Raw genomic sequence first — 26,806 nt, 5'->3', positions numbered from 1 at the left:
TTTTTTTTGAAAAAATGAAAAAAAAAGTCATAGTATAGGTTGTAGAAAAAGTGAAAAAAAAGTCATAGTATAGTTTTTTTTCGAAAAAAAGAAAAAAAAAGTCATAGTATAGTTTTTTCGAAAAAATGAAAAAAAAGTCATAGTATGGTTTGTAAAAAAAGTGAAAAAAAGTCATAGTATGGTTTTCTCGAAAAAATTAAAAAAAGTCATAGTATAGTTTGTAAAAAAAATGAAAAAAAAGTCATAGTATGTTTTTTTCGAAAAAATGAAAAAAAAGTCATAGTATGGTTTTTTCGAAAAAATGAAAAAAAAGTCATAGTATGGTTTTCTCGAAAAAATTAAAAAAAGTCATAGTATAGTTTGTAAAAAAAAGTGAAAAAAAAGTCATAGTATAGTTTTTTCGAAAAAATGAAAAAAAAGTCATAGTATGGTTTTTTCGAAAAAATGAAAAAAAAGTCATAGTATGGTTTTTTCGAAAAAATGAAAAAAAGTCATAGTATGGTTTTTTCGAAAAAATGAAAAAAAAGTCAGTATGTTTTTTTCGAAAAAATGAAAAAAAAGTCATAGTATGGTTTTTTCGAAAAAATGAAAAAAAAGTCATAGTATAGTTTGTAAAAAAAATGAAAAAAAAGTCATAGTATGGTTTTTTCGAAAAAATGAAAAAAAGTCATAGTATGGTTTTTTTCGAAAAAATGAAAAAAAAGTCAGTATGGTTTTTTCGAAAAAATGAAAAAAAAAGTCATAGTATGTTTTTTTCGAAAAAATGAAAAAAAAGTCATAGTATGGTTTTTTCGAAAAAATGGAAAAAAAAGTCATAGTATAGTTTGTAAAAAAAATGAAAAAAAAGTCATAGTATGGTTTTTTCGAAAAAATGAAAAAAAAGTCATAGTATGGTTTTTTCGAAAAAATGAAAAAAAAGTCATAGTATGGTTTTCTCGAAAAAATTAAAAAAAGTCATAGTATAGTTTGTAAAAAAAGTGAAAAAAAAGTCATAGTATAGTTTTTTCGAAAAAATAAAAAAAAGTCATAGTATGGTTTTCTCAAAAAAAATTAAAAAAAGTGAAAAAAAATGAAAAAAAAGTCATAGTATGGTTTTTTCGAAAAAATTAAAAAAAAATTAATAGTGTGGTTTTTTTCGAAAAAATTAAAAAAAGTCATAGTATGGTTTTCTCGAAAAAAAAGAAAAAAAGTCATAGTATAGTTTGTAGAAAAAGTGAAAAAAAAGTCATAGTATAGTTTTTTTCGAAAAAATGAAAAAAAGTCATAGTATGGTTTTTTCGAAAAAATGAAAAAAAAGTCAGTATGGTTTTTTCAAAAAAATGAAAAAAAAAGTCATAGTATGTTTTTTGTAAAAAAAGTGAAAAAAAAGTCATAGTATAGTTTTTTCGAAAAAATGAAAAAAAGTCATAGTATGGTTTTCTCAAAAAAATGAAAAAAAAGTCATAGTATAGTTTGTAGAAAAAGTGAAAAAAAAGTCATAGTATGGTTTTTTCGAAAAAATAAAAAAAAGTCATAGTATGGTTTTCTCAAAAAAATTAAAAAAATTTGAAAAAAAGTGAAAAAAAAGTCAGTATGGTTTTTTCGAAAAAATGAAAAAAAATGAATAGTATGGTTTTTTTTGAAAAAATGAAAAAAAAGTCATAGTATGTTTTTTTTGAAAAAATGAAAAAAAAAGTCATAGTATAGGTTGTAGAAAAAGTGAAAAAAAAGTCATAGTATAGTTTTTTTTCGAAAAAAAGAAAAAAAAGTCATAGTATAGTTTTTTCGAAAAAATGAAAAAAAAGTCATAGTATGGTTTTTTCGAAAAAATGAAAAAAAAGTCATAGTATGGTTTTTTCGAAAAAATGAAAAAAAAATTAATAGTATGTTTTTTTTCGAAAAAATGAAAAAAAGTAATAGTATGGTTTTCTAGAAAAAAAAGAAAAAAAGTCATAGTATAGTTTGTAGAAAAAGTGAAAAAAAAGTCATAGTATAGTTTTTTTCGAAAAAATGAAAAAAAGTCATAGTATGGTTTTTTTCGAAAAAAATGAAAAAAAAGTCAGTATGGTTTTTTCGAAAAAATGAAAAAAAAAAGTCATAGTATGTTTTTTTTCGAAAAAATGAAAAAAAAGTCATAGTATGGTTTTTTCGAAAAAATGAAAAAAAAGTCATAGTATGGTTTTCTCGAAAAAATTAAAAAAAGTCATAGTATAGTTTGTAAAAAAAGTGAAAAAAAAGTCATAGTATAGTTTTTTCGAAAAAATAAAAAAAAGTCATTGTATGGTTTTCTCAAAAAAATTAAAAAAAGTGAAAAAAAGTGAAAAAAAAGTCATAGTATGGTTTTTTCGAAAAAATGAAAAAAAATGAATAGTATGGTTTTTTTCGAAAAAATGAAAAAAAAGTCATAGTATGTTTTTTTTTGAAAAAATGAAAAAAAAAGTCATAGTATAGGTTGTAGAAAAAGTGAAAAAAAGTCATAGTATAGTTTTTTTTCGAAAAAAAGAAAAAAAAAGTCATAGTATAGTTTTTTCGAAAAAATGAAAAAAAAGTCATAGTATGGTTTGTAAAAAAAGTGAAAAAAAGTCATAGTATGGTTTTCTCGAAAAAATTAAAAAAAGTCATAGTATAGTTTGTAAAAAAAATGAAAAAAAAGTCATAGTATGGTTTTTTCGAAAAAATGAAAAAAAAGTCATAGTATGGTTTTTTCGAAAAAATGAAAAAAAAGTCATAGTATGGTTTTCTCGAAAAAATTAAAAAAAGTCATAGTATAGTTTGTAAAAAAAGTGAAAAAAAAGTCATAGTATAGTTTTTTCGAAAAAATGAAAAAAAAGTCATAGTATGGTTTTTTCGAAAAAATGAAAAAAAAGTCATAGTATGGTTTTTTCGAAAAAATGAAAAAAAGTCATAGTATGGTTTTTTCGAAAAAATGAAAAAAAAGTCAGTATGTTTTTTTCGAAAAAATGAAAAAAAAGTCATAGTATGGTTTTTTCGAAAAAATGAAAAAAAAGTCATAGTATAGTTTGTAAAAAAAATGAAAAAAAAGTCATAGTATGGTTTTTTTCGAAAAAATGAAAAAAAGTCATAGTATGGTTTTTTCGAAAAAATGAAAAAAAAGTCAGTATGGTTTTTTCGAAAAAATGAAAAAAAAAGTCATAGTATGTTTTTTTCGAAAAAATGAAAAAAAAGTCATAGTATGGTTTTTTCGAAAAAATGGAAAAAAAAGTCATAGTATAGTTTGTAAAAAAAATGAAAAAAAAGTCATAGTATGGTTTTTTCGAAAAAATGAAAAAAAAGTCATAGTATGGTTTTTTCGAAAAAATGAAAAAAAAGTCATAGTATGGTTTTCTCGAAAAAATTAAAAAAAGTCATAGTATAGTTTGTAAAAAAAGTGAAAAAAAAGTCATAGTTTTGTTTTTTTCGAAAAAATAAAAAAAAGTCATAGTATGGTTTTCTCAAAAAAATTAAAAAAAGTGAAAAAAAATGAAAAAAAAGTCATAGTATGGTTTTTTTCGAAAAAATTAAAAAAAAATTAATAGTGTGGTTTTTTTCGAAAAAATTAAAAAAAGTCATAGTATGGTTTTCTCGAAAAAAAAGAAAAAAAGTCATAGTATAGTTTGTAGAAAAAGTGAAAAAAAAGTCATAGTATAGTTTTTTTTCGAAAAAATGAAAAAAAGTCATAGTATGGTTTTTTCGAAAAAATGAAAAAAAAGTCAGTATGGTTTTTTCAAAAAAATGAAAAAAAAAGTCATAGTATGTTTTTTGTAAAAAAAGTGAAAAAAAAGTCATAGTATAGTTTTTTCGAAAAAATGAAAAAAAGTCATAGTATGGTTTTCTCAAAAAAATGAAAAAAAAGTCATAGTATAGTTTGTAGAAAAAGTGAAAAAAAAGTCATAGTATGGTTTTTTTCGAAAAAATAAAAAAAAGTCATAGTATGGTTTTCTCAAAAAAATTAAAAAAAGTGAAAAAAAGTGAAAAAAAAGTCAGTATGGTTTTTTCGAAAAAATGAAAAAAAATGAATAGTATGGTTTTTTTTGAAAAAATGAAAAAAAAAGTCATAGTATGTTTTTTTTGAAAAAATGAAAAAAAAAGTCATAGTATAGGTTGTAGAAAAAGTGAAAAAAAAGTCATAGTATAGTTTTTTTTCGAAAAAAATAAAAAAAAGTCATAGTATATTTTTTTCGAAAAAATGAAAAAAAAGTCATAGTATGGTTTTTTCGAAAAAATGAAAAAAAAGTCATAGTATGGTTTTTTCGAAAAAATGAAAAAAAAATTAATAGTATGGTTTTTTTCGAAAAAATGAAAAAAAGTCATAGTATGGTTTTCTCGAAAAAAAAGAAAAAAAGTCATAGTATAGTTTGTAGAAAAAGTGAAAAAAAAGTCATAGTATAGTTTTTTTCGAAAAAATGAAAAAAAGTCATAGTATGGTTTTTTCGAAAAAATGAAAAAAAAGTCAGTATGGTTTTTTCGAAAAAATTAAAAAAAAAGTCATAGTATGTTTTTTTCGAAAAAATGAAAAAAAAGTCATAGTATGGTTTTTTCGAAAAAATGAAAAAAAAGTCATAGTATGGTTTTCTCGAAAAAATTAAAAAAAGTCATAGTATAGTTTGTAAAAAAAGTGAAAAAAAAGTCATAGTATAGTTTTTTCGAAAAAATAAAAAAAAGTCATTGTATGGTTTTCTCAAAAAAATTAAAAAAAGTGAAAAAAAGTGAAAAAAAAGTCATAGTATGGTTTTTTTCGAAAAAATGAAAAAAAATGAATAGTATGGTTTTTTTCGAAAAAATGAAAAAAAAGTCATAGTATGTTTTTTTTGAAAAAATGAAAAAAAAAGTCATAGTATAGGTTGTAGAAAAAGTGAAAAAAAAGTCATAGTATAGTTTTTTTTCGAAAAAAAGAAAAAAAAAGTCATAGTATAGTTTTTTTCGAAAAAATGAAAAAAAAGTCATAGTATGGTTTGTAAAAAAAGTGAAAAAAAGTCATAGTATGGTTTTCTCGAAAAAATTAAAAAAAGTCATAGTATAGTTTGTAAAAAAAATGAAAAAAAAGTCATAGTATGGTTTTTTCGAAAAAATGAAAAAAAAGTCATAGTATGGTTTTTTCGAAAAAATGAAAAAAAAGTCATAGTATGGTTTTCTCGAAAAAATTAAAAAAAGTCATAGTATAGTTTGTAAAAAAAGTGAAAAAAAAGTCATAGTATAGTTTTTTCGAAAAAATGAAAAAAAAGTCATAGTATGGTTTTTTCGAAAAAATGAAAAAAAAGTCATAGTATGGTTTTTTCGAAAAAATGAAAAAAAAATTAATAGTATGTTTTTTTTCGAAAAAATGAAAAAAAGTCATAGTATGGTTTTCTCGAAAAAAAAGAAAAAAAGTCATAGTATAGTTTGTAGAAAAAGTGAAAAAAAAGTCATAGTATAGTTTTTTTCGAAAAAATGAAAAAAAGTCATAGTATGGTTTTTTCGAAAAAATGAAAAAAAAGTCAGTATGGTTTTTTCGAAAAAATGAAAAAAAAAGTCATAGTATGTTTTTTTCGAAAAAATGAAAAAAAAGTCATAGTATGGTTTTTTTCGAAAAAATTAAAAAAAAGTCATAGTATAGTTTGTAAAAAAAATGAAAAAAAAGTCATAGTATGGTTTTTTCGAAAAAATGAAAAAAAAGTCATAGTATGGTTTTTTCGAAAAAATGAAAAAAAAAGTCATAGTATGGTTTTCTCGAAAAAATTAAAAAAAGTCATAGTATAGTTTGTAAAAAAAGTGAAAAAAAAGTCATAGTATAGTTTTTTCGAAAAAATAAAAAAAAGTCATAGTATGGTTTTCTCAAAAAAATTAAAAAAAGTGAAAAAAAGTGAAAAAAAAGTCATAGTATGGTTTTTTCGAAAAAATGAAAAAAAATGAATAGTATGGTTTTTTTCGAAAAAATGAAAAAAAAGTCATAGTATGTTTTTTTTGAAAAAATGAAAAAAAAAGTCATAGTATAGTTTGTAGAAAAAGTGAAAAAAAAGTCGTAGTATAGTTTTTTTTCGAAAAAAAGAAAAAAAAGTCATAGTATAGTTTTTTCGAAAAAATGAAAAAAAAGTCATAATATGGTTTTTTCGAAAAAATTAAAAAAAAATTAATAGTGTGGTTTTTTTCGAAAAAATTAAAAAAAGTCATAGTATGGTTTTCTCGAAAAAAAAGAAAAAAAGTCATAGTATAGTTTGTAGAAAAAGTGAAAAAAAAGTCATAGTATAGTTTTTTTCGAAAAAATGAAAAAAAGTCATAGTATGGTTTTTTCGAAAAAATGAAAAAAAAGTCAGTATGGTTTTTTCGAAAAAATGAAAAAAAAAGTCATAGTATGTTTTTTGTAAAAAAAGTGAAAAAAAAGTCATAGTATAGTTTTTTCGAAAAAATGAAAAAAAGTCATAGTATGGTTTTCTCAAAAAAATGAAAAAAAAGTCATAGTATAGTTTGTAGAAAAAGTGAAAAAAAAGTCATAGTATGGTTTTTTCGAAAAAATGAAAAAAAAGTCATAGTATGTTTTTTTTTAAAAAATGAAAAAAAAAGTCATAGTATGTTTTTTTCGAAAAAATGAAAAAAAAGTCATAGTATAGTTTTTTCGAAAAAATGAAAAAAAAAGTCATAGTATAGTTTGTAGAAAAAGTGAAAAAAAAGTCATAGTATAGTTTTTTTTCGAAAAAAAGAAAAAAAAAGTCATAGTATAGTTTTTTCGAAAAAATGAAAAAAAAGTCATAGTATGGTTTTTTCGAAAAAATGAAAAAAAAGTCATAGTATGGTTTTTTCGAAAAAATGAAAAAAAAATTAATAGTATGGTTTTTTTCGAAAAAATTAAAAAAAGTCATAGTATGGTTTTCTTGAAAAAAAAGTCATAGTATAGTTTGTAGAAAAAGTGAAAAAAAGTCATAGTATAGTTTTTTCGAAAAAATGAAAAAAAAGTCATAGTATAGCTTTTTCGAAAAAAAGAAAAAAAAGTCATAGTATAGTTTTTTCGAAAAAATGAAAAAAAGTCAGTATGGATTTTTCGAAAAAATGAAAAAAAAGTCATAGTATGGTTTTTTCGAAAAAATGAAAAAAAAGTCATAGTATAGTTTGTAAAAAAAGTGAAAAAAAAGTCATAGTATGGTTTTCTCAAAAAAATGAAAAAAAAGTCATAGTATAGTTTGTAGAAAAAGTGAAAAAAAGTCATAGTATGGTTTTTTCGAAAAAATGAAAAAAAAAATGAATAGTATGGTTTTTTTCGAAAAAATGAAAAAAAAGTCATAGTATGTTTTTTTTGAAAAAATGAAAAAAAAAGTCATAGTATAGTTTGTAGAAAAAGTGAAAAAAAAGTCAGTATAGTTTTTTTTCGAAAAAAAGAAAAAAAAAGTCATAGTATAGTTTTTTCGAAAAAATGAAAAAAAAGTCAGTATGGTTTTTTCGAAAAAATGAAAAAAAAGTCATAGTATGGTTTTTTCGAAAAAATGAAAAAAAAGTCATAGTATAGCTTTTTCGAAAAAAAGAAAAAAAAGTCATAGTATAGTTTTTTCGAAAAAATGAAAAAAAGTCAGTATGGATTTTTCGAAAAAATGAAAAAAAAGTCATAGTATGGTTTTTTCGAAAAAATGAAAAAAAAGTCATAGTATAGTTTGTAAAAAAAGTGAAAAAAAAGTCATAGTATAGTTTTTTCGAAAAAATAAAAAAAAGTCATAGTATGGTTTTCTCAAAAAAATGAAAAAAAAGTCATAGTATAGTTTGTAGAAAAAGTGAAAAAAAGTCATAGTATGGTTTTTTCGAAAAAATGAAAAAAAAATGAATAGTATGGTTTTTTTCGAAAAAATGAAAAAAAAGTCATAGTATGTTTTTTTTGAAAAAATGAAAAAAAAAGTCATAGTATAGTTTGTAGAAAAAGTGAAAAAAAAGTCAGTATAGTTTTTTTTCGAAAAAAAGAAAAAAAAAGTCATAGTATAGTTTTTTCGAAAAAATGAAAAAAAAGTCAGTATGGTTTTTTCGAAAAAATGAAAAAAAAGTCATAGTATGGTTTTTTCGAAAAAATGAAAAAAAAATTAATAGTATGGTTTTTTTCGAAAAAATTAAAAAAAGTCATAGTATGGTTTTCTCGAAAAAAAAGTCATAGTATAGTTTGTAGAAAAAGTGAAAAAAAGTCATAGTATAGTTTTTTCGAAAAAATGAAAAAAAGTCAGTATGGATTTTTCGAAAAAATGAAAAAAAAGTCATAGTATGGTTTTTTCGAAAAAAATGAAAAAAAAGTCATAGTATGGTTTTTTCGAAAAAATGAAAAAAAAGTCATAGTATAGTTTGTAAAAAAAGTGAAAAAAAGTCATAGTATAGTTTTTTCGAAAAAATAAAAAAAGTCATAGTATGGTTTTCTCGAAAAAATTAAAAAAAGTCATAGTATAGTTTGTAAAAAAAGTGAAAAAAGTCATAGTATAGTTTTTTCGAAAAAATAAAAAAAAGTCATAGTATGGTTTTTTCGAAAAAATGAAAAAAAAATGAATAGTATGGTTTTTTTTCGAAAAAATGAAAAAAAAGTCATAGTATGTTTTTTTTGAAAAAATTAAAAAAAAAGTCATAGTATAGGTTGTAGAAAAAGTGAAAAAAAAGTCATAGTATAGTTTTTTTTCGAAAAAAAGAAAAAAAAAGTCATAGTATAGTTTTTTCGAAAAAATGAAAAAAAAGTCATAGTATGGTTTTTTCGAAAAAATGAAAAAAAAGTCATAGTATGGTTTTTTCGAAAAAATGAAAAAAAAATTAATAGTATGGTTTTTTTCGAAAAAATGAAAAGAAGTCATAGTATGGTTTTCTCGAAAAAAAAGAAAAAAAGTCATAGTATAGTTTGTAGAAAAAGTGAAAAAAAAGTCATAGTATAGTTTTTTTCGAAAAAATGAAAAAAAGTCATAGTATGGTTTTTTTCGAAAAAATGAAAAAAAAGTCAGTATGGTTTTTTCGAAAAAATGAAAAAAAAAGTCATAGTATGTTTTTTTCGAAAAAATGAAAAAAAAGTCATAGTATGGTTTTTTCGAAAAAATGAAAAAAAAGTCATAGTATGGTTTTTTCGAAAAAATGAAAAAAAAGTCATAGTATAGTTTGTAAAAAAAATGAAAAAAAAGTCATAGTATGGTTTTTTCGAAAAAATGAAAAAAAAGTCATAGTAGAGTTTTTTCGAAAAAATAAAAAAAAGTCAGTATGGTTTTCTCGAAAAAATTAAAAAAAAGTCATAGTATAGTTTGTAGAAAAGGTGAAAAAAGCCATAGTATAGTTTTTTCGAAAAAATGAAAAAAAGCCATAGTATAGCTTTTTCGAAAAAATAAAAAAACAAGTACACATCCCAAAATGTTAAACTTTTAAAAACATATAAACATCTACAATTTCACGACAACTGTGTAAGATCATGTGACATGATCCTAAACTCCAGAACGGCTCCAAAACAGATCTTGTTAAGATTTTGTCAACTACAGTTCCAAACATCAGGAATGAACTTTAAAGCTCAACAAATACTAATGATGATCAAAAATAGCTTGTGTGAAAATATACAACGCAAATTTGTTTCAATTTACTTGCAATTTTTAGGCTTTCGCGGGCATCATATGAAACTAGAAAACCTAAAGAATCTATTGGTACCAACCATGTCATACTAGCTTGTTGAGAAGGTTAAATAACGCTCCACACTTACCCTAAATTTTGGTGAGAAAAAAATTTCAAAGGTGGTCCATTGACCTCTGACCTCAAGATATGTGAATGAAAATGGATTCTATGGGTACCCACAAGTCTCCCCTTTAATGCCCACTTTATGACAATCACATGCAGTTTGGGGCAAGTCATAGTCAAGTCGACACAGACAGCTGTTGTTGATTTGATGCACATGACTTGAGCATATTTTTATGCTAAATGCAGTACCTGTGAGGTTTCTGGACAATATTTGTCATTGTTTTGTGTTCTTAATAAATATATACTGTACATATGTTTGCATAAAGCAGCATATTTGTCCACTCCCATGTTGATAAGAGTATTAAATACTTGACAAATCTCCCTTTGAGGTACATTTTGAACAGATCATTTTTGATTAATCGCTATTAAATAATTGAATTGATTGACAGCTCAACATAAAACGCTTGGATAAATCAGTCTTTGTTGTTCTTTCAGGATCCGTCTCGACTGCATGTCCGGACTGCTGAGACGTCGTTACCTGACCTTTGAGATACAGCCCCGGGTAGGAACACCAACTTTTTTAGCAGCTGTTTTTCTCTTCTAAATGTTGATACACTATTGAATCTCAGGAGTAACTGTGTGTGAACCGAGACATAATAATCATCATTTGTTGTTCAACAAGGCATTTTTATTATCCAGAACATCATGTAGCACCATTATACTCTATGAATCTGATCAAGAAATATTGATATTTATTTCTACAAATTGCATATATTTCGTTTTACTGCTGTGTATTGTTGGTCTTAGATTAATTAATGTACCGTAGCAGCGTTATCAGTCTGCATTTGGCCCCCACTCAGCTCTCCTGCGGCAGCCCGGTGGTGTACAGGTAGGAGACGGTCCCTGCCTGGATCTGAAACGTTTGTCCCTGGATGTGGTGGCTGGAGATCTGCTCACTGGTCTGGCTGATGGAGATGGGCTGGCTGCTCTGGCTGCTGATGTGAATGGCCTGCTGGCCGTGTTGCTCCCTGCTCACCTGCCCCTGCGACGTGTCCTGAGTGACAGCCAGCTGCTGGATCGGCTGGTGCATCACCTGCAGCTGCTGGACGGGTCGCTGTGCGATGTGAAGGGGCTGCGGTGGACCGTGGTGGGCCTGTAGGTGCTCCATCGCCTCTTTACTCAGAGTGATGACGTGCATCTGCTCAGGCTGGTGCGTCATCTGGCCTTCCAGCATACTGATAGTCTGAATGTGAGGGCTCTGGTCCACCACGCTGCCCTGAGTGACCAGCGCCACATTCTGCACGTTTCCTGCCGACTGGGTGAGGAGGGTGAGCCTGGAGTGGGCCGAGTCCGTCGTCTCCCCCTCTGCGGTGATGATGCTGATCTCCTGGTTCTGACCCGGCACAAAGTTAATGTTGTCCACGTCTCCCGTCACCACCAGCTGGATCTCCTGTTCAGAGCTGGAGGGCAGCTGGTACTGCTGCAGCTGCAGGATGTTACGCACCTCCTCTGGTGGTGCCGCTACCGCTGCATCTGATGAGGCGTCTGTTGTCGCAGCCATTTCCTTGTTGTGGGATTTGGTGTGTGTTTTCAGATTGTCCAGGCGGGTAAATGAGAGGCTGCAGGAGGAGCAGGTGAAGGGTTTCTTCCCTGAGTGAGAGGCGACATGTCGTCGTCTCGCGCTGGGGTCCGAGAAGGATTTGTTGCAGATGCCGCAGTCGTATGGCTTCTCTCCTCTGAAAAAAAGACATTTTGATCAGGTGTTTTGAATTGGGCTTGTATGTGGTACATAGTCATATTATCTACAGTAGATGACGGTCGGCACGACCCCAGTTTAGAGAAGCAGAACGGAGTTACTGCACGGAAGCAAAGCAATGTACTGCTGTGGACGGGGACGGCAGCAAAACGTATTTTAGCCACCTAAAAAAAATCAATATCAGTTTAAATGAATGATATATTCAGAATATTTTCACTGCTTTACCTTGCTGTCAGACAGCCCTTTCTGACGGGGAATAGAAGATATTGTATCCATCTATGCTCTCACCAAAGCCACCAGACTCCATTGAAAAAAACTGTAATTTTACCCGGCAGAACACTGAAGTTGCTGGTGTAGCGCTGCCTCGATCAGTTAATTTGTTTGTGTTATTGAGTAACTTTGGTGAATCTGAACTAACAAAAGTAACACAAACAACCTAACAGCTCAAGGCAGAGGTAGACCAGCAACTCCCGTGTTCTGCGAGGTAAAATTACAGTTTTTTTCAATGGAGTCTGGTGGCTTTGGCGAAAGCATGTTTCACCTTCAGTTCCCCTGTCTGACGGCAAGATACAGCAGTGAAAATATTCTAAATATAGTGTACACTTAAACTGATATTTCTTTTTGGTGGCTAAAATACATTTTGCTGCTGGCCCCGTCAACAGAAGTACATTGCTTTGCTTCCGTGCGTTAACTCCTGTCTGCTATTCCAAGCTTTGGGTAAAACACTGACTATGGATAAGTTCCTCATGAAAAAAAACTAACTATCCCTTTAATGCTCCTTTAATCAATATTTTATAATAAAAATAGATCATAGAAATATTTGTATGAAGGGGGTTGCTCATAAAGATTGACTGCTTTAATTACTTTTCAGTTGAATATTTACATAAAAAAAAACATCTGATAAGCTCATAAAATGCAACACATTGTTAAAGATTAAACTATTTTTATGTTTGTGACCTTTTACAAAAAAGTGTTGAGTTGTACCTCGTCACGTTTCAGATGTCTTTTGATACTTTAATTATATTTTTCTGATAATTCGTATTTTTACACTGTTGTATTGGTGCTTTTACTTAACAGATCTGAATACTTTGTCCTCCTATGTTGATCTTTGTTTAATCTATGAATCAATTAAAGCTGTTAAATGGAAACTTGTGTTGTATTTATTAACTCACCTGTGAATCCTGATGTGAGTCTGCAGCGTGCTCTTGGCTGTAAAACACTTCCCGCAAATCTCACAGGTGAAGGGCTTCTCACCTGTAAGGACATTAATAATGTCATTAAGTGCTTCCACATAATACAGATTCACAGTAATGTCAATAGCTTGTCTGACTTTACCTGTATGAGTCCTCAGGTGCTTCTTCAGCTGAGCCGTGTCCATAAACTTGTGTTGACAGTGAGCACATTCTGGTAATGATTTGCCTTTAATTAAGAAAAAAGAACAAGGAATACATTATCAATCATTTAGAGTGATTATATTAAAATGAACCTGCTGCTGTTGAAGTGATTCTCACCTGTATGAACTCTGTAATGGCTCTTAAGTTGCCTCCTCTGAGTGAAGGTCTTTCCACATTTATCACAGGTAAAGGATTTGTCTCCTAAGGATGCAGGTAAAGAGAAATAATTTATAGTAGAGAACAAGACACTATAGACTTGATTGATTAATGGGAATACTTTTTAACAATTTGATTTCTAAAAATGCAGTTTTCTGATTCAATGTATGACCAAATATAGTTCACTAATCTTTCCAGAATTTCATTTTGTAATCATCAGAAAATAATATACAGTACACAGTAACTTGATCAGATACCTTCATGGAGGTTCATGTGCTCTTGTAGAGCGTGTTTGGTGGAGAGCGCTTTGGAGCAGACGGTACAGACAAACGGCTTTTCTCCGGTGTGCATGCGCTGGTGAACCAGCAGCGTGTGCTTCTGGGTAAAGGCCTTTCCACAAACCAGGCACCGAAAGGGCTTCTCTCCTGCAGAAACAATGACAAAGGTCTAAGTGTGGTATCACCTACAGAGTAGCAACATTGAGGTTAATTTGATCAGTGTTGAGAGACAGATGCTCCAACTCCACACTTTTCCCTTTTCCTGATATAATCAAACATCTGTGATGTGATTAAATCTGTAACACATAAGTCCAAATAAATGTTTGCAGTTGGAAGCATCTTTCTTATGACCAGCTCTGGTTTATTTGGAAGTATGAAGTAAGTATGAAAATAAGACCAAATTTGTAATAGACCGAAATGATCCTTTAGGAGGGTGATCAGGGGTTCTCAAAGTTTTGATGAATAAGTGCATATTTAGGGAGCCAGCATATGATTGAGGGCAGCACAGGAAAAGTACACACACACTATTAATGACATATATATATATATATATGTATATATTATATGTATTATATATTTTATGACATAATATACTATGATGGGTTTTTTTTAAACTGTTTTTATGGCATACTATGACTTTTCATTTTTTTCAACATTCTCTCCTTACTGATTTTTTTTCGACATACTATACTTTGACTTTTTAATAAATTTTTCAACCTGCTATACTATGACTTTTTAAATAATTTTTTCGACCTACTGTACTATGAATTGTTTTTCGACATACTATATTATGACTGTTTTGAATATTTTTTTTCAACATACTATACTTTGACTTTTTAATTCATTTTTCGACCTACTATACTATGAATTTTTTTTCGACCTACTATACTATGACTTTTTAATTAATTATTTTGACATACTTTACTATGAATTTTTTTTCGACAATGCTATACTATGACTTAATTCATTTTTTCGACCTACTATACTATGAATTTCTTTTCGACATACTATGACTGTTTTAAATTATGTTTTACAACATACTATGAATTTTTATGACTATTTTGACATACTGTACTATGTCTTTTAGGATTTTTTTCAACATACTATACTATGATTTTTTTATGACTTTTTTCGACATATGACTTATTTATGACTTTTCTCGAGATACTATAACATGATTTTTTATGGCATACTATACTTTTGATGACATTTTATAGCATACTATACTGTGACTTTATTTTTATAACTTTTTTAATGACATTATGTTGTGACATATACTGTATATTATGACTTTTTTGTTTTACATTTTTATGACATACTTTACTAAGATTTTTTAAAAACTTTTCATGGCATACTATACTATGACTTTTTTATTTTTTTTTTTACTTTTTTATGACATTTTTTATGGAATACTATACTTTAGGACTTTTCCAATTCCTTTTTTTTTTTTTTTTTTTTTTTACTTTTTTACTGACTTTTTATGATATACTATACTATACTATGATTTAAAAAAAAAAAAAAAATGTTATGGCATACTATACTATGTTTTTATACTATGTTTTTATGGCATACCATACAATGACTTTTAAAAACTGTTTTATGACATACTGTACTATGACATTTTTTTACAACAAACTATACTATGACTTTTTTTTTTTTTTTTTTTACATTTTTATGGCATACTATACTATAACTTTTTTAAAATCATAACTCAAAAGGCAGCTTACCTGTATGAGTCCTCTGATGAATCTTTAAGAAGAGGTGGTTTTTGAACACTTTGCCACAGTCCTCACATCGGGCCTCAGTGTCGGGGTATTTCCTCTTCCTGCCTCTCTTCCCAGGCTCTTCACTACCTGCTGTGTCGCTGTCCACCCTGTAGCTCTTGTATTTCACCGGTGGCCTGATTTTGCGTTTGCTCTTCCTTGCGTTGGCTCCTGAGTTACATTCTGCATCGTCTTTAGTTTGTGACTCCATCACTACACAGTCCATATTTGCAGCCAGTCCCTCCTCTGAGCTCTCACAAGGAGCACTTCTCCCCTCCAGCTCTGTTACAAGCACATTCTTCTTTGGCCGTCCTCTTTTGCGTTTCGACCGATCCGGCACCTCTGCGATATCTGCCTTTACCTCCCCATCTCTAATCGCTGCAGTAGAGTGTGTGAGTTCTGTGAGCACCTTGACCAGGTCGCTGACCTCCATAAGACGAGCCGTGGCCAGAATCTGCTCTGTGGCGCTCTCCTCCACAGACACCTGGGCGCTGTAGATGAAATCCAGCACTGCTGCAAACATCTTAGCTGCCATACCATCCAGCCGGTAGGTCGACTGACTGACCCGATCTTCTGCCGTGAACATGAGGGAGAAGTACTCGCTGCTTGCTGCCAGCAGGGCTTTGTGCGCCTTGAAGTGCACGTCTTCCACAACAAGAGTGATGTCGCACAGGAGGTCCCTTTTCCTCAGCTTGTCAAATCTGCTCAGGATGCTCTGCTTATGTGAATCTGAATGAAGGTCAACGAGTGATGAGGTCCTGTCTGTTGCTTTCTGAGACATCTTCTCCTCAAATGATCACGCCTGTTCCTGCAGGGAATGAAAAGAAATTCTCTATTAAAACAAGTTTACAGTGCACAAGACTGAGAGAAACAAACAAACAGGTACAATACACTCTTTTTTTCTCCACAAGTGTGCATTTCAATTTACAACTTTTACTACCTAATTGACTACCTTTTTTCAAGATACTACACTATGACTTTTTTTATTACTTTTTTTTCGACATGCTATACTATGATTTTTTTAAACTTTTTTCGACATACTACACTATGACATTTTTATAATTTTTTTTGACATACTATAGTATGACTTATTTTTTCGACACTATACTATGACTTTTTTATGACATACTTACATTAAAAAAATTATATAAAATAAATAAAAAATAAATTATAAAAATAAATAAAAGGGAAAATTAAACAGAAGAGTAAATTATTACAAAGAAATAAATAAAGAAGCAAATTAAAACTGGAATATCAATTTGTAACATTTGATCTATTAATTAATGATCCATAGAAAGCAAGTGTAGTCTATGAAGGCAATGTCTTCAAATTGCCTTCCTGAACAGTCCAAAACACAAATTAATAATATCAAGTCAGAAAAGGAATTCACACATTTTTATTGAAAAGCTGGAAACAGTGTTTGGCTTTTGTTTAACTCACAGAAACATAAACGATTAAATGATTAGCGAAATTGTTTGCTGATCGATAAATTAAGCTTGCAACCATACTGTGTTATTTACATGACTATACCTTTCACTACATGGATTTTTATGAAATTTTATACAATGACTTTTTATTACTTTTTTTCAACATACTATACTATGATTTTTCTTTACTTTTTTCGGCATACTATACAACTACTTTTTATGACATTTTCTTAGATTTTGGACATACTATACTATGACTTTTTTATGACATACTTACATTAAAAAAATTATATAAAATAAATAAAAAATAAATAATAAAAAGAAATAAAAGGGAAAATTAAACAGCAGAGTAATATTATACTATGACTATTTATGACTTTTTTAATGAATTTTACCGACATGATATACTATGACTTTTTGATTTTTTTGGACATACTATACTATGACTTTTTTTGATTTTTTCGAAAAAACTATACTATGACTTTTTTTTCACTTTTTTTACAAACTACTATGACTTTTTTTCATTTTTTCGAAAAAACTATACTATGACTTTTTTTTCACTTTTTCTACAAACTATACTATGACTTTTTTTTCATTTTTTCGAAAAAACTATACTATGACTTTTTTTCATTTTTTCGAAAAAACTACTATGACTTTTTTTAATTTTTTCGAAAAAACTATACTATGACTTTTTTTTAATTTTTTCGAAAAAACTATACTATGACTTTTTTTCATTTTTTCGAAAAAACTATACTATGACTTTTTTTTAATTTTTTCGAAAAAACTATACTATGACTTTTTTTCATTTTTTCGAAAAAACTACTGACTTTTTTTCATTTTTTCGAAAAAACTATACTATGACTTTTTTTTCACTTTTTCTACAAACTATACTATGACTTTTTTTTAATTTTTTCGAAAAAACTATACTATGACTTTTTTTTAATTTTTTCGAAAAAACTATACTATGACTTTTTTTTCATTTTTTCGAAAAAACCATACTATGACTTTTTTTCATTTTTTCGAAAAAACTACTATGACTTTTTTTTCTTTTTTTCGACACACTATACTATGACTTTTTTATGACATACTTACATTAAAAAAATTATATAAAATAAATAAAAGGGAAAATTAAACAGAAGAGTAAATTATTACAAAGAAATAAATAAAGAAGCAAATTAAAACTGAACTATCAATATGTCACATTTGATCAATTAATTAATGATCCATAGAAAGCAAGTGTAGTCTATGAAGGCAATGTCTTCAAATTGCTTTTCTGAACAGTCCAAAACACAAATTAATAGTTTAAAAGTTAGAAAAGGAATTCACACATTTTTATTTAAAAGCTGGAAACAGTGTTTGGCTTTAGTTTAACTCAGAGAAATATATAAACGATTAAATGATTAGTGCAATTGTTTGCTGATCGATAAGTTAAGCTTGCAACCATACAACTGTGTTATTTACATGACTATACCTTTAACAACATGATGCATGGCTTTCAACAAAGTGTTTTGCACGGTCTACCACATTCATTCAAAGTTTACCTGCAGATGTTTGGTCTCATAACTCTGATAAACTCTGATAAACTCTGATAAACTCTGATAAACTCTGATAAACTCTGATAAACTCTGCAGCTCTGAGAGCAACCTGAAGGTTAGCAGCAAGCTAACTTCCATAGCTGCTAGCAAAGAAACAGGCCAAAAGCTAACAGAGATAGTAAAGTGAGCGGCTTAAATAACGTGTTAAGATAACAACGCTTCACTAATGTTTCTGTTTGTGACGAGATCCAACTATCTTTTAGCACACGAACAGCGTGGTAACTCATGTAGTAGTAGTGAGCTTTAAGGACCTTACCTTCTACTGTGTGTCAACAGTGAATGTGAATGAGTTATCGCGAGATGTGTGATTTCAGACGAGATTTTAGTCACAGTTGATATACTAGTGATGGGAATTCCGGCTCTTTTTAGTGAATCAGATCATTTGGCTCAGCTCACCAAGAAGAGCCGGCTCTTTCAGCTCCCAAACGGCTCTTCGTTTTTACCACTTCTGCCTTTTATAATTCAGCCAAATTTAGCGCTGTTTTGACCTATGATTAGTATGTGTGCACATATATCACTTAAATTATTCAATATAATTATACCCAACCTTATAATTTCCAGAATACCGTAATTTTACATGCTGCTTTGTTTCCAACTGTCACTCATCTTGTCTGCTATTCGCGCATGTTGCGACCTAGAAATATTTTATAATTTACGTTTTATTGACCTGGAATAGATGTTCTCTAAGAGGAATATACTCTAATCTCCCTTTACTGACACTACGCCACTATCTGATTTATGTCATTACCGAGAAGTCAGTTCAGAGTGATGTGATGTCATCAGTCAGCGCAATGTTATTATCGCGAGGTCATAGTTCTTCAGAGTGTTATGATGTCATCAGTCAGCGCAGTAGAGATGAGCGAACGTGCTTGTTGTTTACGTATGTGTGCGAGCAGTTCTGATTGCTTCGTGTAAAGATAACTTCAACAGAACTGGGAAGAATAAAAGTTGCCGAAAGGAGGACGGAGTCATGTTTCTTTAAGGGTGCAACACGCAACACACTCCTCTCTCTCTTTCTCTCCCTCCTGCTCTTTACCTGTAGACCGTCAGCGCGCCGCCCCTCCCCGCCCCTCCCTGCTTGATGGTATGATCCTTGTCTGTCATCACCTGATTGGTCGCACGGACGTCATTAACACAACATTCAGTCATAGTCAGTGCATGGAGTGCCCGTGGCGCGGAGAAGATCGTCCTATCATTCTGCCTTGAATTAATTAAAGAAAAAAAAAAAAAAACGTCTCTCGGACGGGAGCCGGCTCTTATCGTTCACTTAAAAGAACCGGCTCTTATCGTTCACTTAAAAGAGCCGGCTCTTTAAACTGACTCGTTCGTGACCGACACATCACTGAAGTTGATCTACACGGCATACGCAGTAAACTGGTGCAAATTGACACCTGTTTTATAGATCTACTGGTATGTTTACCTCGATCAACCGGCATGTAATGAGCTATATTCGTTCAGTACGTTAACACACAGCTAGTTATCTGTGCAAACGGAACATTTTTTGAACAGTGGAGTTTTGTTTATGTAAATAAAGGTTGTTATTGCTGAGGAGACTTTCTGCAGGACCTGCACGCCCTTTACAGTAAAGGCAGAAGAAAAACATATTTACTGACCTGTCTTCTGTGCAGGGGAAGCAGGAGATCCTGGTTACCATTACAGGCAGGTGGATTTGTGTTTCACATTGACTGCTTTTTTTTTATTTTAATGTAAGACACTTTGTGCACTGGTCCCAGTAGACCACTTACACACCACAGAACTGACAATAACCTGATATTTTCAGGTGGAATTTCATTCGTTCTTTCTCACTGTGCAATATCAGTTTCCACTTGTGCAATTTTGTTAATAGTCTGTTTATTGTCAATACTGTATATACTGCTCCTATTTTTATACTTCCTTCTATTTAAATGGTTCATTTTTTGTTATATTTTGTTTAGCTCTTTTTTACTGTGTTAGCTGATGCTTCTTGTTTTTTGCACTATCCCCTTTGCTGCTGTACACTGCAAATTTCCCCACTGTGGGACTAATAAAGGAATATCTTATCTTATCTCTTATCTTTGTGAGCTGCAATGTTCTCAAATAATAATCTTAAAAAATATCAGACCTTATTTATCCCAAAGGGAAATGTATGTGCCACAGTTGCAATACAAAACAGGAAGAATGCATAAGTAAAAGTCTTAATACCACACTGTGAAAACACTCCACTACAAGTCAAATACCTGCATTGAAAATCTTACTTAAGTAGAATTATGTAATTATTATCATCAAAATGTAGGCTACTTAGTAAAAGTGCTCATTCTGCAGTTAAATGACTATTACATCATGTTTTTAGATTAATCTTACTGCTGAATTAATGTGTGTGTTGCATTTTACTGCTGTAGATGTTTAAGGTTGTGCTTATTTTAAATCCTTTCTATACTGTTGGGTAGTTTAATTTACAGCATAATATAAGGTCATCATATGTTTGTTGTCAACTTTTCATGAGCTAAGAAAAATAGTCTACTATATAGTAGGAGAGTTTTCTCAACCCACAAAAGAGACACACCCTTCAGTTTGTCACAGCAATCAAAAATAAATGTCTCTGAATGGAAATACTCGAGTAAAGTACATTGTATTTGTACTTAAGTGCAATACTTGAGTAAATATACTTATTTACATTCCACCACTGGAATCTAAAACCAGTTGTTAGGAGTTGAGTCGTGATGATAAAAACTTGGATGTAGTTCACTTGAAACTGACTGCTGTCAGGCTGTCACTTTAAAATGATTTGTAGTATTTACATTCTTTATGCTACTGTAGAATAAAAGTACTGTATAGAGGGGAATATGGTACTTTTCACACCACTATTTTTATTTGACAGCTGAAGTTATTAGTGCAGATTAAGATATTATAAATGATCATTTTATAAAACATGATGCAACAGAATATTTTTTTTTAAATATGTAATAAGTGTTTCTTTACACATTCATGTATCAGGATGAAGAATTTAATATTGTAATATATACAAATATAAAGGCCATTCTGCTGCAAAATGAGCATAACTAAAGCACTGCTACTGTAAAATAAAAGGAAAAAGTACTGTAAAATATGGTACTTTTCACCCCTATGTTTATTTGTATATATATATTTATTTATTTCAGCTTAAGTTATTAATACAGATTAAGATATTACAAATTATCGTTTTATAAAATATGAAGCATTGGTACAAATTAAACTGTCCAAAAGAATATAAAAATTAGCTCCACCACCAGCTACAGCATTAAAATGTTTCTTTACAGGTTTAAGCATCAGTTAGAAGAATTTAATAATGTAATATATAATAATTCAAAGGCCATTCTGCTGCAAAATGAGAACTTTTACTTTGAATACTTTTTATTTTTACATTTTAAATGCTTGATTTTACTTGTGATAAAATATTTTTACATTTTTGTATGGCTAGTTCTACTTATGTGATATGAATATACAGTGAGGAAGAAGAGAAAATAATAATAAAAAAAATCCGGTAATGCTGTTTTTATGCTTGTTGAATAGAAACATCAACAAAATGACCCAATTTTACATCAAATAAAAGTCCACAAAACTTCAAACCGCACAAGATTAAAAAATGCTGGACCAATCTGCAGCACGGAAAGCCTCCAGTGGCTGTGTGGGGCCCAGTTTACCATGTGTGTTATGTAATGCCTTATTACAGTGAAGCAAGGCTTTGTGTTAATGATCTTTGGAGTGGACAATCCATTTAAGGTGGAGGCTAGTAGTTGTGGATTAACTTCCAGTTATAAAGGTTGTCTTGCAGCAATAAAGCAGCATTTGACACAGTTCTCTTCCTTCAGTTTACCTCCAGTTTGAGGCGCAGACCTGTCCAGGATGAAAGGTGTCCGGGTTGTGGTGGTGGGAGCGGGTGTGATCGGCTTCTCTACGGCTGTCTGCATCGCCGAGGCTCTTCCTCTTTGCTCCGTCACTCTGTTGGCTGATAAGTTCAGTCCAGACACCACCAGCGATGGAGCTGCTGGGATCCTGTTTGCTGCAAAGTTTCCAGGTATGCAATAATCTCTCTCAAATGTGCAATATTTTAAAATGTTATGCAGTCAAAAATCATTTGTTATGCATATACATTCACCATCTATATATAAGACTAAAGTATACTGCATGTGTACATATAAAGGGATATGTACACATGCAGTATACTTTAGTCTTGCATGTTGAACTGACAGCTTTTATTCTATTTCTTTATCAGATATTCCCTTGGAAAGGCAAAAACACTGGTTCAAGAACAGCTTTGATCACCTGCTGGCCATTACTCAATCCCAACACTCACCGGATGCTGGAGTCATGCTGAGCTCTGGGTAACTATTGTTCTATAGCTCTATAAAAAGTAGATGATACTCACTATTAAAGTAGATCTCTTTGCAGCCAGTGATTTTTGTTTGATTCTCTTTCAGCTGGCAGATTTTCAAGGACGTTCCAGCCGATAAGACGCCCTTCTGGTCAGAGTTGGTGATCGGATTTCGATTTATGACTGATGGTGAATTGAAAAGGTTTCCTGATTACAAGTTTGGCCATGCGTTCACCACCATAAAATGTGAATGTTCCAGCTACCTGCCGTGGCTCGAGAAGAGGTTTGTCCTCTGTTAGATCATTATTATTTTTCCTCAAAGTTTTAACTTCCAACAAACTCAAAACATTTACAGGTAATTGCAGTTCAATTTATGTTTTGACTCTTTATAACAGCATAAACTCTTGTTTTGTAAAGGTTCAGAAAAGCCGGAGGTCAAGTGGAGCAGAGGAAGGTCAACAGTCTCCAGGAACTAAGCAACAGCTATGATATCATCGTCAACTGCTCTGGTCTGGGCTCCAAAACACTGGTGGGTGACGACAAAGTGTACCCAATCAGAGGCCAGGTCCTCAAGATGGAGGCCCCCTGGCTGCAGCACTTCATCAGAGTTTCAGACGGAAAGACCTACATCTTCCCCGGCATACACGGCGTCACCGTAGGCGGCACGAGGCAGGAGGGGGACTGGCGACTACAAGTGGACGAAGGCGACACGAAGAGCATCCTGGAGCGCTGCGGCGCCCTGGAGCCGTCGCTCAGCAAAGCCAAAGTCCTCAGCGAGTGGGTCGGTCTGAGGCCGAGCAGGAGGAATCCAAGGGTGGAGAGGGAGGTGGTGCAGCTGCAGGGTCGCAGGGTTCCCGTGGTCCACAACTACGGCCACGGAGGCTGGGGGGTCACCCTCGCCTGGGGCACCGCCCTGGACGCACTGGGGCTGGTCAGGAAGTGCCTCGATGAAATGCCGCCGCTGGCTAAACTGTGAACTACGTCTACCACTAAATCCTGATGTTACTGTGTGCCGACAACACTCACCTTTAAATAATAACACACACGGACAGTGAGATTTAAATCATTGATCTTAAATCTGAAGAATTTGCAGTAGATTATACATTTTAAACCTGGAGATAAATAAGTTATGTAAAAATAATACACTTTGGTGAACGATTGTTTGGATGTACTGGGCTCTTTAAATTTCTACTACAGCTGCCTTTGAGTACAGAGATCTACTGTCAGAGAGATGATCAAACATACCAACATTTATTAATGTCAAAGTAGAACAGTGAATAACAGCCTTATTGACGTTTTTACAATTTATATATAAAAGACACATTTATTACTTGAAATTAATGAACAGGAAATTACTGTACATGATTTACTGATTTACTGTCAAACACTTGCTGGGTGGAATGCAATTGTTCAACCGCTAAACCTCTAACTTTCTGTCAACACTGTGCCAATTATACCTCTGTGTCTTAGAACTGCTGATAGTTTACTGAGTCAACTACATGGTGATATCTAGTATTTTCCAGAGCCTCATTAATTGCCATCACTACTTGCAGTTAGTGCATATAATATACAATTTAAAACTGTTTGAAAATGTTGAGTTACAGTAAATTAAGCAATGAATAATTTATTAATAAAGACTTTGTTTGATGCAATGTAAATGGCCACTCACTGTCTCCCGGCGATGCCGTTTGTGTAACTGTTGGACTCTCCTTTACAAACTGGATTCAGCTGAATGGAGAGCATCTGAAATAGAGACAGGGGTATTCCATATCGACCATACTGTGACCAGACTTAATGAGGTGTAAATATTAGGGCTGTCAAAGTTAAAGCAATAATAACACTTTAATTGTGATTAATCATGGACAATCATGCAATTAATTGCAATTAAACATAACTCAACATTGTCTAAACTTTAGGTACGTTACCTTGGGGAGGATTAATTCTACTAGATTGTTTGTTCTAAATAAGAGTTTTGAAAGAAACTGTAGGGAACTTTATGGTGGGTGTAATCCACCTGAACCCATTAAAAACATTTTATAGCTGTTGTATTATACTTTATGATTACTGTGGAAAGATGTACTAAAGATACAGCTCTCCACTTGCACTTTTACCTCAGATGAACAAGTTTTATGTTACACTACAAATCCATGGTTACATTTTCAGAAACCATTGGTTATTTGAAAAACAAACAAAAAACATCTGCATTTCAAACATCTGGAAAAAACAGCAACATGGTTTAAAGTAGGGCTGCACACTTAATCAAATATTAATCACGATTCTGGCTTCCCTAAATTAAATAAACATGATCGACTGCAAGATTGACGTTTAAAATGCTCCGCTCATAGAAAACTCTGCTGCATCACAAATGAATCACTTCCTAAACTAACAGCCAGCCACCAGGGGGCGATCCAGATGTTTTGGCTTCACTTTTGGGGAGCTGTCATACCGCTGTCCATGTGCATCCTACAGCCGCAGCCTGTGAGAAAGTTTCCTGAATGTTGCGGCTGCAGTCCAGAGTAGAAGAGTAATACTGCATGTAGGAGATGCAGTGTGAATAAGGACCAGTCTTATTTTGATGCAAAGATTTGATCTCCATATTGATAAAAAAATAATCGTGATTATCATTTTGACCATAATCGTGCTTCCCTAGTTTTTAGATCCGTAAAGTGACAGTTCATTGTTCTTTTGAGGCCAAAACTTTGTCAGAAATTGGCTCCATTTTGAGATCAACATGCTGCACCGGGAGTCTTTCTTCTGTCAGAGAACCCAGATTAACTGAGTTTGTGGACCTCTTCTTATTTCTTTTCATTATCAGCCGGCGGGCTTCAGAACTGGCTGAAACTGAGCGACTCGTCTTATCCTCTGACGAGATGTGGTTTGTGTGGTTGTACATGCAGGCAGTCTCTGTTAGTACCGGCTCTGGGTTGGGTGAGGAAGGTGTAGTTAAAGGATGACTGGACCTTTCTGCTGGGACTGTCGGTGGCAGTCGGAGGAGGTGTGGGATTTTTGTTGTTTCTGCTTGTTTAGGGGCAAGATGGGAAGACGGAAACATGAGCTCACAATGTTTTTGAGGATTTACTGTTTGCCGTCTGCTCTTCTCTGTCTTGACAATGGGGGTCAGATTCCAGTTTTTAGGCTTGATGGGTTTTCTCTCCTTCTCTTTGTGGAGGACAGTCAGGGAGAAGCTCCTCCTCAGCAGATCCGGTGCTGGGTTTCTCCTTAGCTCCATGCAGCTCAGGCTCCGAGCAATGGCTCCACTGACACGATGACCTTTTGCTGGGCTTAGGAGGCTTAAGCTGCTCTTCGGGGGTCTTAGTGGTGTTAAGACACAGGGCAGGCATGCTGGTTTACTTTGGAGAGAAGTCTTACTAGGGCCAGTGGAGGTCAGGGTCTGGGGGAGGACGGGGTACTCTGGGGACGGGAGGTGGCTCGACTCAAAACCGGAGGAGGACCTGCTCATGGATGAAGATGTCTTTTTGTCCCTTCCTGAAATAAACAAGTGAAGTGTGTGCAGATCATGCCGGTGTCATCAGTGTGAAATGTATATGACTTTAACTGAACAGCAGCAGAGGGCTCACAGTGTTGGAAAAGAGAGGCTATAGAGTGCTGCAGGAATGAGTCCTAAAACCTGGAAATGAGTTAGCAGTATAGCACTTCTGGTTTTCTCGTCTGGAAGTCGATGGATTTTTAAATAGATGCCTGAAATAAGATCTGTGGTTAACACAAGCTTAAGAGATTTTAACGTTTTGTTCTACGATATAAAATATAAAGATATTGAACAATCCCATTGGCTTTTTGTCGAGGGAACCAGGGTGATGCTGACTTCCTGGTTGGCCTACAAAAATACGTCATCCCTGCAGCACTCTATTGTGAAAAGGATGCCCAAGAAAAGAACAAAACAAAATCAAAATGTGTGCTAAAAATGAATGATGAACGAAAGAAAAAGAAGCAAGCAGTCAGGTCTGGTAAAGCATGGAGCAATTTATTCCTCACGCTCAACCATGACAGAAGCACACTTCAGAAAATGCTGAGACTTCAGACCGGCCACACTTCTGTCAGAAGTGTTAAAATTAGAGTTTAACTTTGACTTTTAACTGTGTTAAACCATTTTAAAGGTTGTCCTAAGTCTGCATTTTAGTGCATTTACATTTATACAAAATGCCATATTTTAACAATTACACTATTTAGTAAATATTTTAATTCTTCTGCATTATGCAGCTTTCAGGCACATGATAAAATATTGTGCAACATATATTTCACTGGACTAAAAAAATATACACACAAACAGCAAAATCTTGAGAGAAATACACTGTACAAGTGCGGCTGATCTGACGTATAGTTTTCACACCACATGACCTTTTGACATTCACAAGAACCCTCATTTACAGTAAGCACAACTCTTCGCATTTTGACCATTTTTTTTTTAAGCCAAACCAAATAACCACAATAAGAGTGATATAGCTATGAATAAAGCAAGCATTAACAGTAAATA

At 31.6% G+C, this 26,806-nt stretch overlaps 4 protein-coding genes across 10 annotated transcripts in view; 2 read left to right on the top strand and 2 right to left on the bottom strand.

Annotated features, from left to right (window-relative positions):
• Positions 1 to 10,262, top strand: part of si:ch73-242m19.1 (coiled-coil domain-containing protein 162) — a 31,008-nt gene extending 20,746 nt beyond the window's left edge. The window contains exon 35 of the mRNA XM_037746493.1: positions 10,111 to 10,262. Within this exon, the coding sequence (XP_037602421.1) occupies positions 10,111 to 10,164 (54 nt within the window). The 3' untranslated portion in view covers positions 10,165 to 10,262. The remainder of the gene's footprint in view (positions 1 to 10,110) is intronic.
• Positions 10,263 to 10,285: 23 nt separating this feature from the next.
• Positions 10,286 to 18,345, bottom strand: zbtb24 (zinc finger and BTB domain containing 24). 2 transcript variants are annotated; one of them, XM_037747295.1, is made up of 8 exons: positions 18,013 to 18,233; positions 17,931 to 17,982; positions 14,927 to 15,770; positions 13,179 to 13,346; positions 12,883 to 12,966; positions 12,707 to 12,790; positions 12,544 to 12,625; positions 10,286 to 11,351 (listed from the first exon to the last, which is right to left on the bottom strand). In XM_037747295.1, exons 3-8 carry the CDS (start codon positions 15,741 to 15,743, stop codon positions 10,472 to 10,474), a joined length of 2,115 nt encoding a protein of 704 aa, XP_037603223.1. In that variant the 5' UTR covers positions 15,744 to 15,770; positions 17,931 to 17,982; positions 18,013 to 18,233; the 3' UTR covers positions 10,286 to 10,471. The 2 variants fall into 2 exon arrangements, with proteins under 2 accessions (XP_037603223.1, XP_037603224.1); XM_037747296.1 differs by lacking the exons at positions 17,931 to 17,982; positions 18,013 to 18,233 and adding an exon at positions 18,241 to 18,345.
• A 971-nt stretch (positions 18,346 to 19,316) lies between these two features.
• On the top strand, positions 19,317 to 23,966 carry ddo (D-aspartate oxidase). 2 transcript variants are annotated; one of them, XM_037746609.1, is made up of 5 exons: positions 19,317 to 19,394; positions 21,812 to 22,017; positions 22,216 to 22,324; positions 22,421 to 22,597; positions 22,732 to 23,966. In XM_037746609.1, exons 2-5 carry the CDS (start codon positions 21,846 to 21,848, stop codon positions 23,288 to 23,290), a joined length of 1,017 nt encoding a protein of 338 aa, XP_037602537.1. In that variant the 5' UTR covers positions 19,317 to 19,394; positions 21,812 to 21,845; the 3' UTR covers positions 23,291 to 23,966. The 2 variants fall into 2 exon arrangements, with proteins under 2 accessions (XP_037602537.1, XP_037602539.1); XM_037746611.1 differs by lacking the exon at positions 19,317 to 19,394 and having other exon boundaries at positions 21,511 to 22,017.
• A 661-nt stretch (positions 23,967 to 24,627) lies between these two features.
• LOC119474545 (SAM and SH3 domain-containing protein 1-like) overlaps positions 24,628 to 26,806 on the bottom strand; it is a 53,202-nt gene continuing 51,023 nt past the window's right edge. For all 5 annotated transcript variants that reach the window (XM_037746605.1, XM_037746604.1, XM_037746606.1 and 2 more), the window contains one exon: positions 24,628 to 25,800. In XM_037746605.1, coding sequence (XP_037602533.1) covers positions 24,989 to 25,800 — 812 coding nt within the window. In that variant the 3' untranslated portion in view covers positions 24,628 to 24,988. The remainder of the gene's footprint in view (positions 25,801 to 26,806) is intronic.

The sequence above is a fragment of the Sebastes umbrosus genome, chromosome 16 (assembly GCF_015220745.1).
Source record: "Sebastes umbrosus isolate fSebUmb1 chromosome 16, fSebUmb1.pri, whole genome shotgun sequence".
NCBI classification, from domain to species: domain Eukaryota; kingdom Metazoa; phylum Chordata; class Actinopteri; order Perciformes; family Sebastidae; genus Sebastes; species Sebastes umbrosus.
The sequence above is the reverse complement of the archived record's forward strand: the minus strand, read 5'-3'. Positions and strand labels throughout refer to the sequence as shown.

Excerpts from the sequence above, each read along its gene's own strand:
- zbtb24 (XM_037747296.1), bottom strand. The coding sequence starts at position 15,743 with ATGTCTCAGAAAGCAACAGACAGGACCTCATCACTCGTTGACCTTCAT. Across the intron at positions 13,347-14,926 it reads TCATCAGAGGACTCATACAG|GAGAGAAGCCCTTTCGGTGC; the intron begins GTAAGCTGCCTT and ends TTGTTTCTGCAG. Across the intron at positions 12,626-12,706 it reads GCACCTGAGGACTCATACAG|GTGAGAAGCCCTTCACCTGT; the intron begins GTAAAGTCAGAC and ends ATGTCCTTACAG.
- ddo (XM_037746609.1), top strand. The coding sequence starts at position 21,846 with ATGAAAGGTGTCCGGGTTGTGGTGGTGGGAGCGGGTGTGATCGGCTTC. Across the intron at positions 22,325-22,420 it reads GGAGTCATGCTGAGCTCTGG|CTGGCAGATTTTCAAGGACG; the intron begins GTAACTATTGTT and ends ATTCTCTTTCAG. Across the intron at positions 22,598-22,731 it reads CTGCCGTGGCTCGAGAAGAG|GTTCAGAAAAGCCGGAGGTC; the intron begins GTTTGTCCTCTG and ends TGTTTTGTAAAG.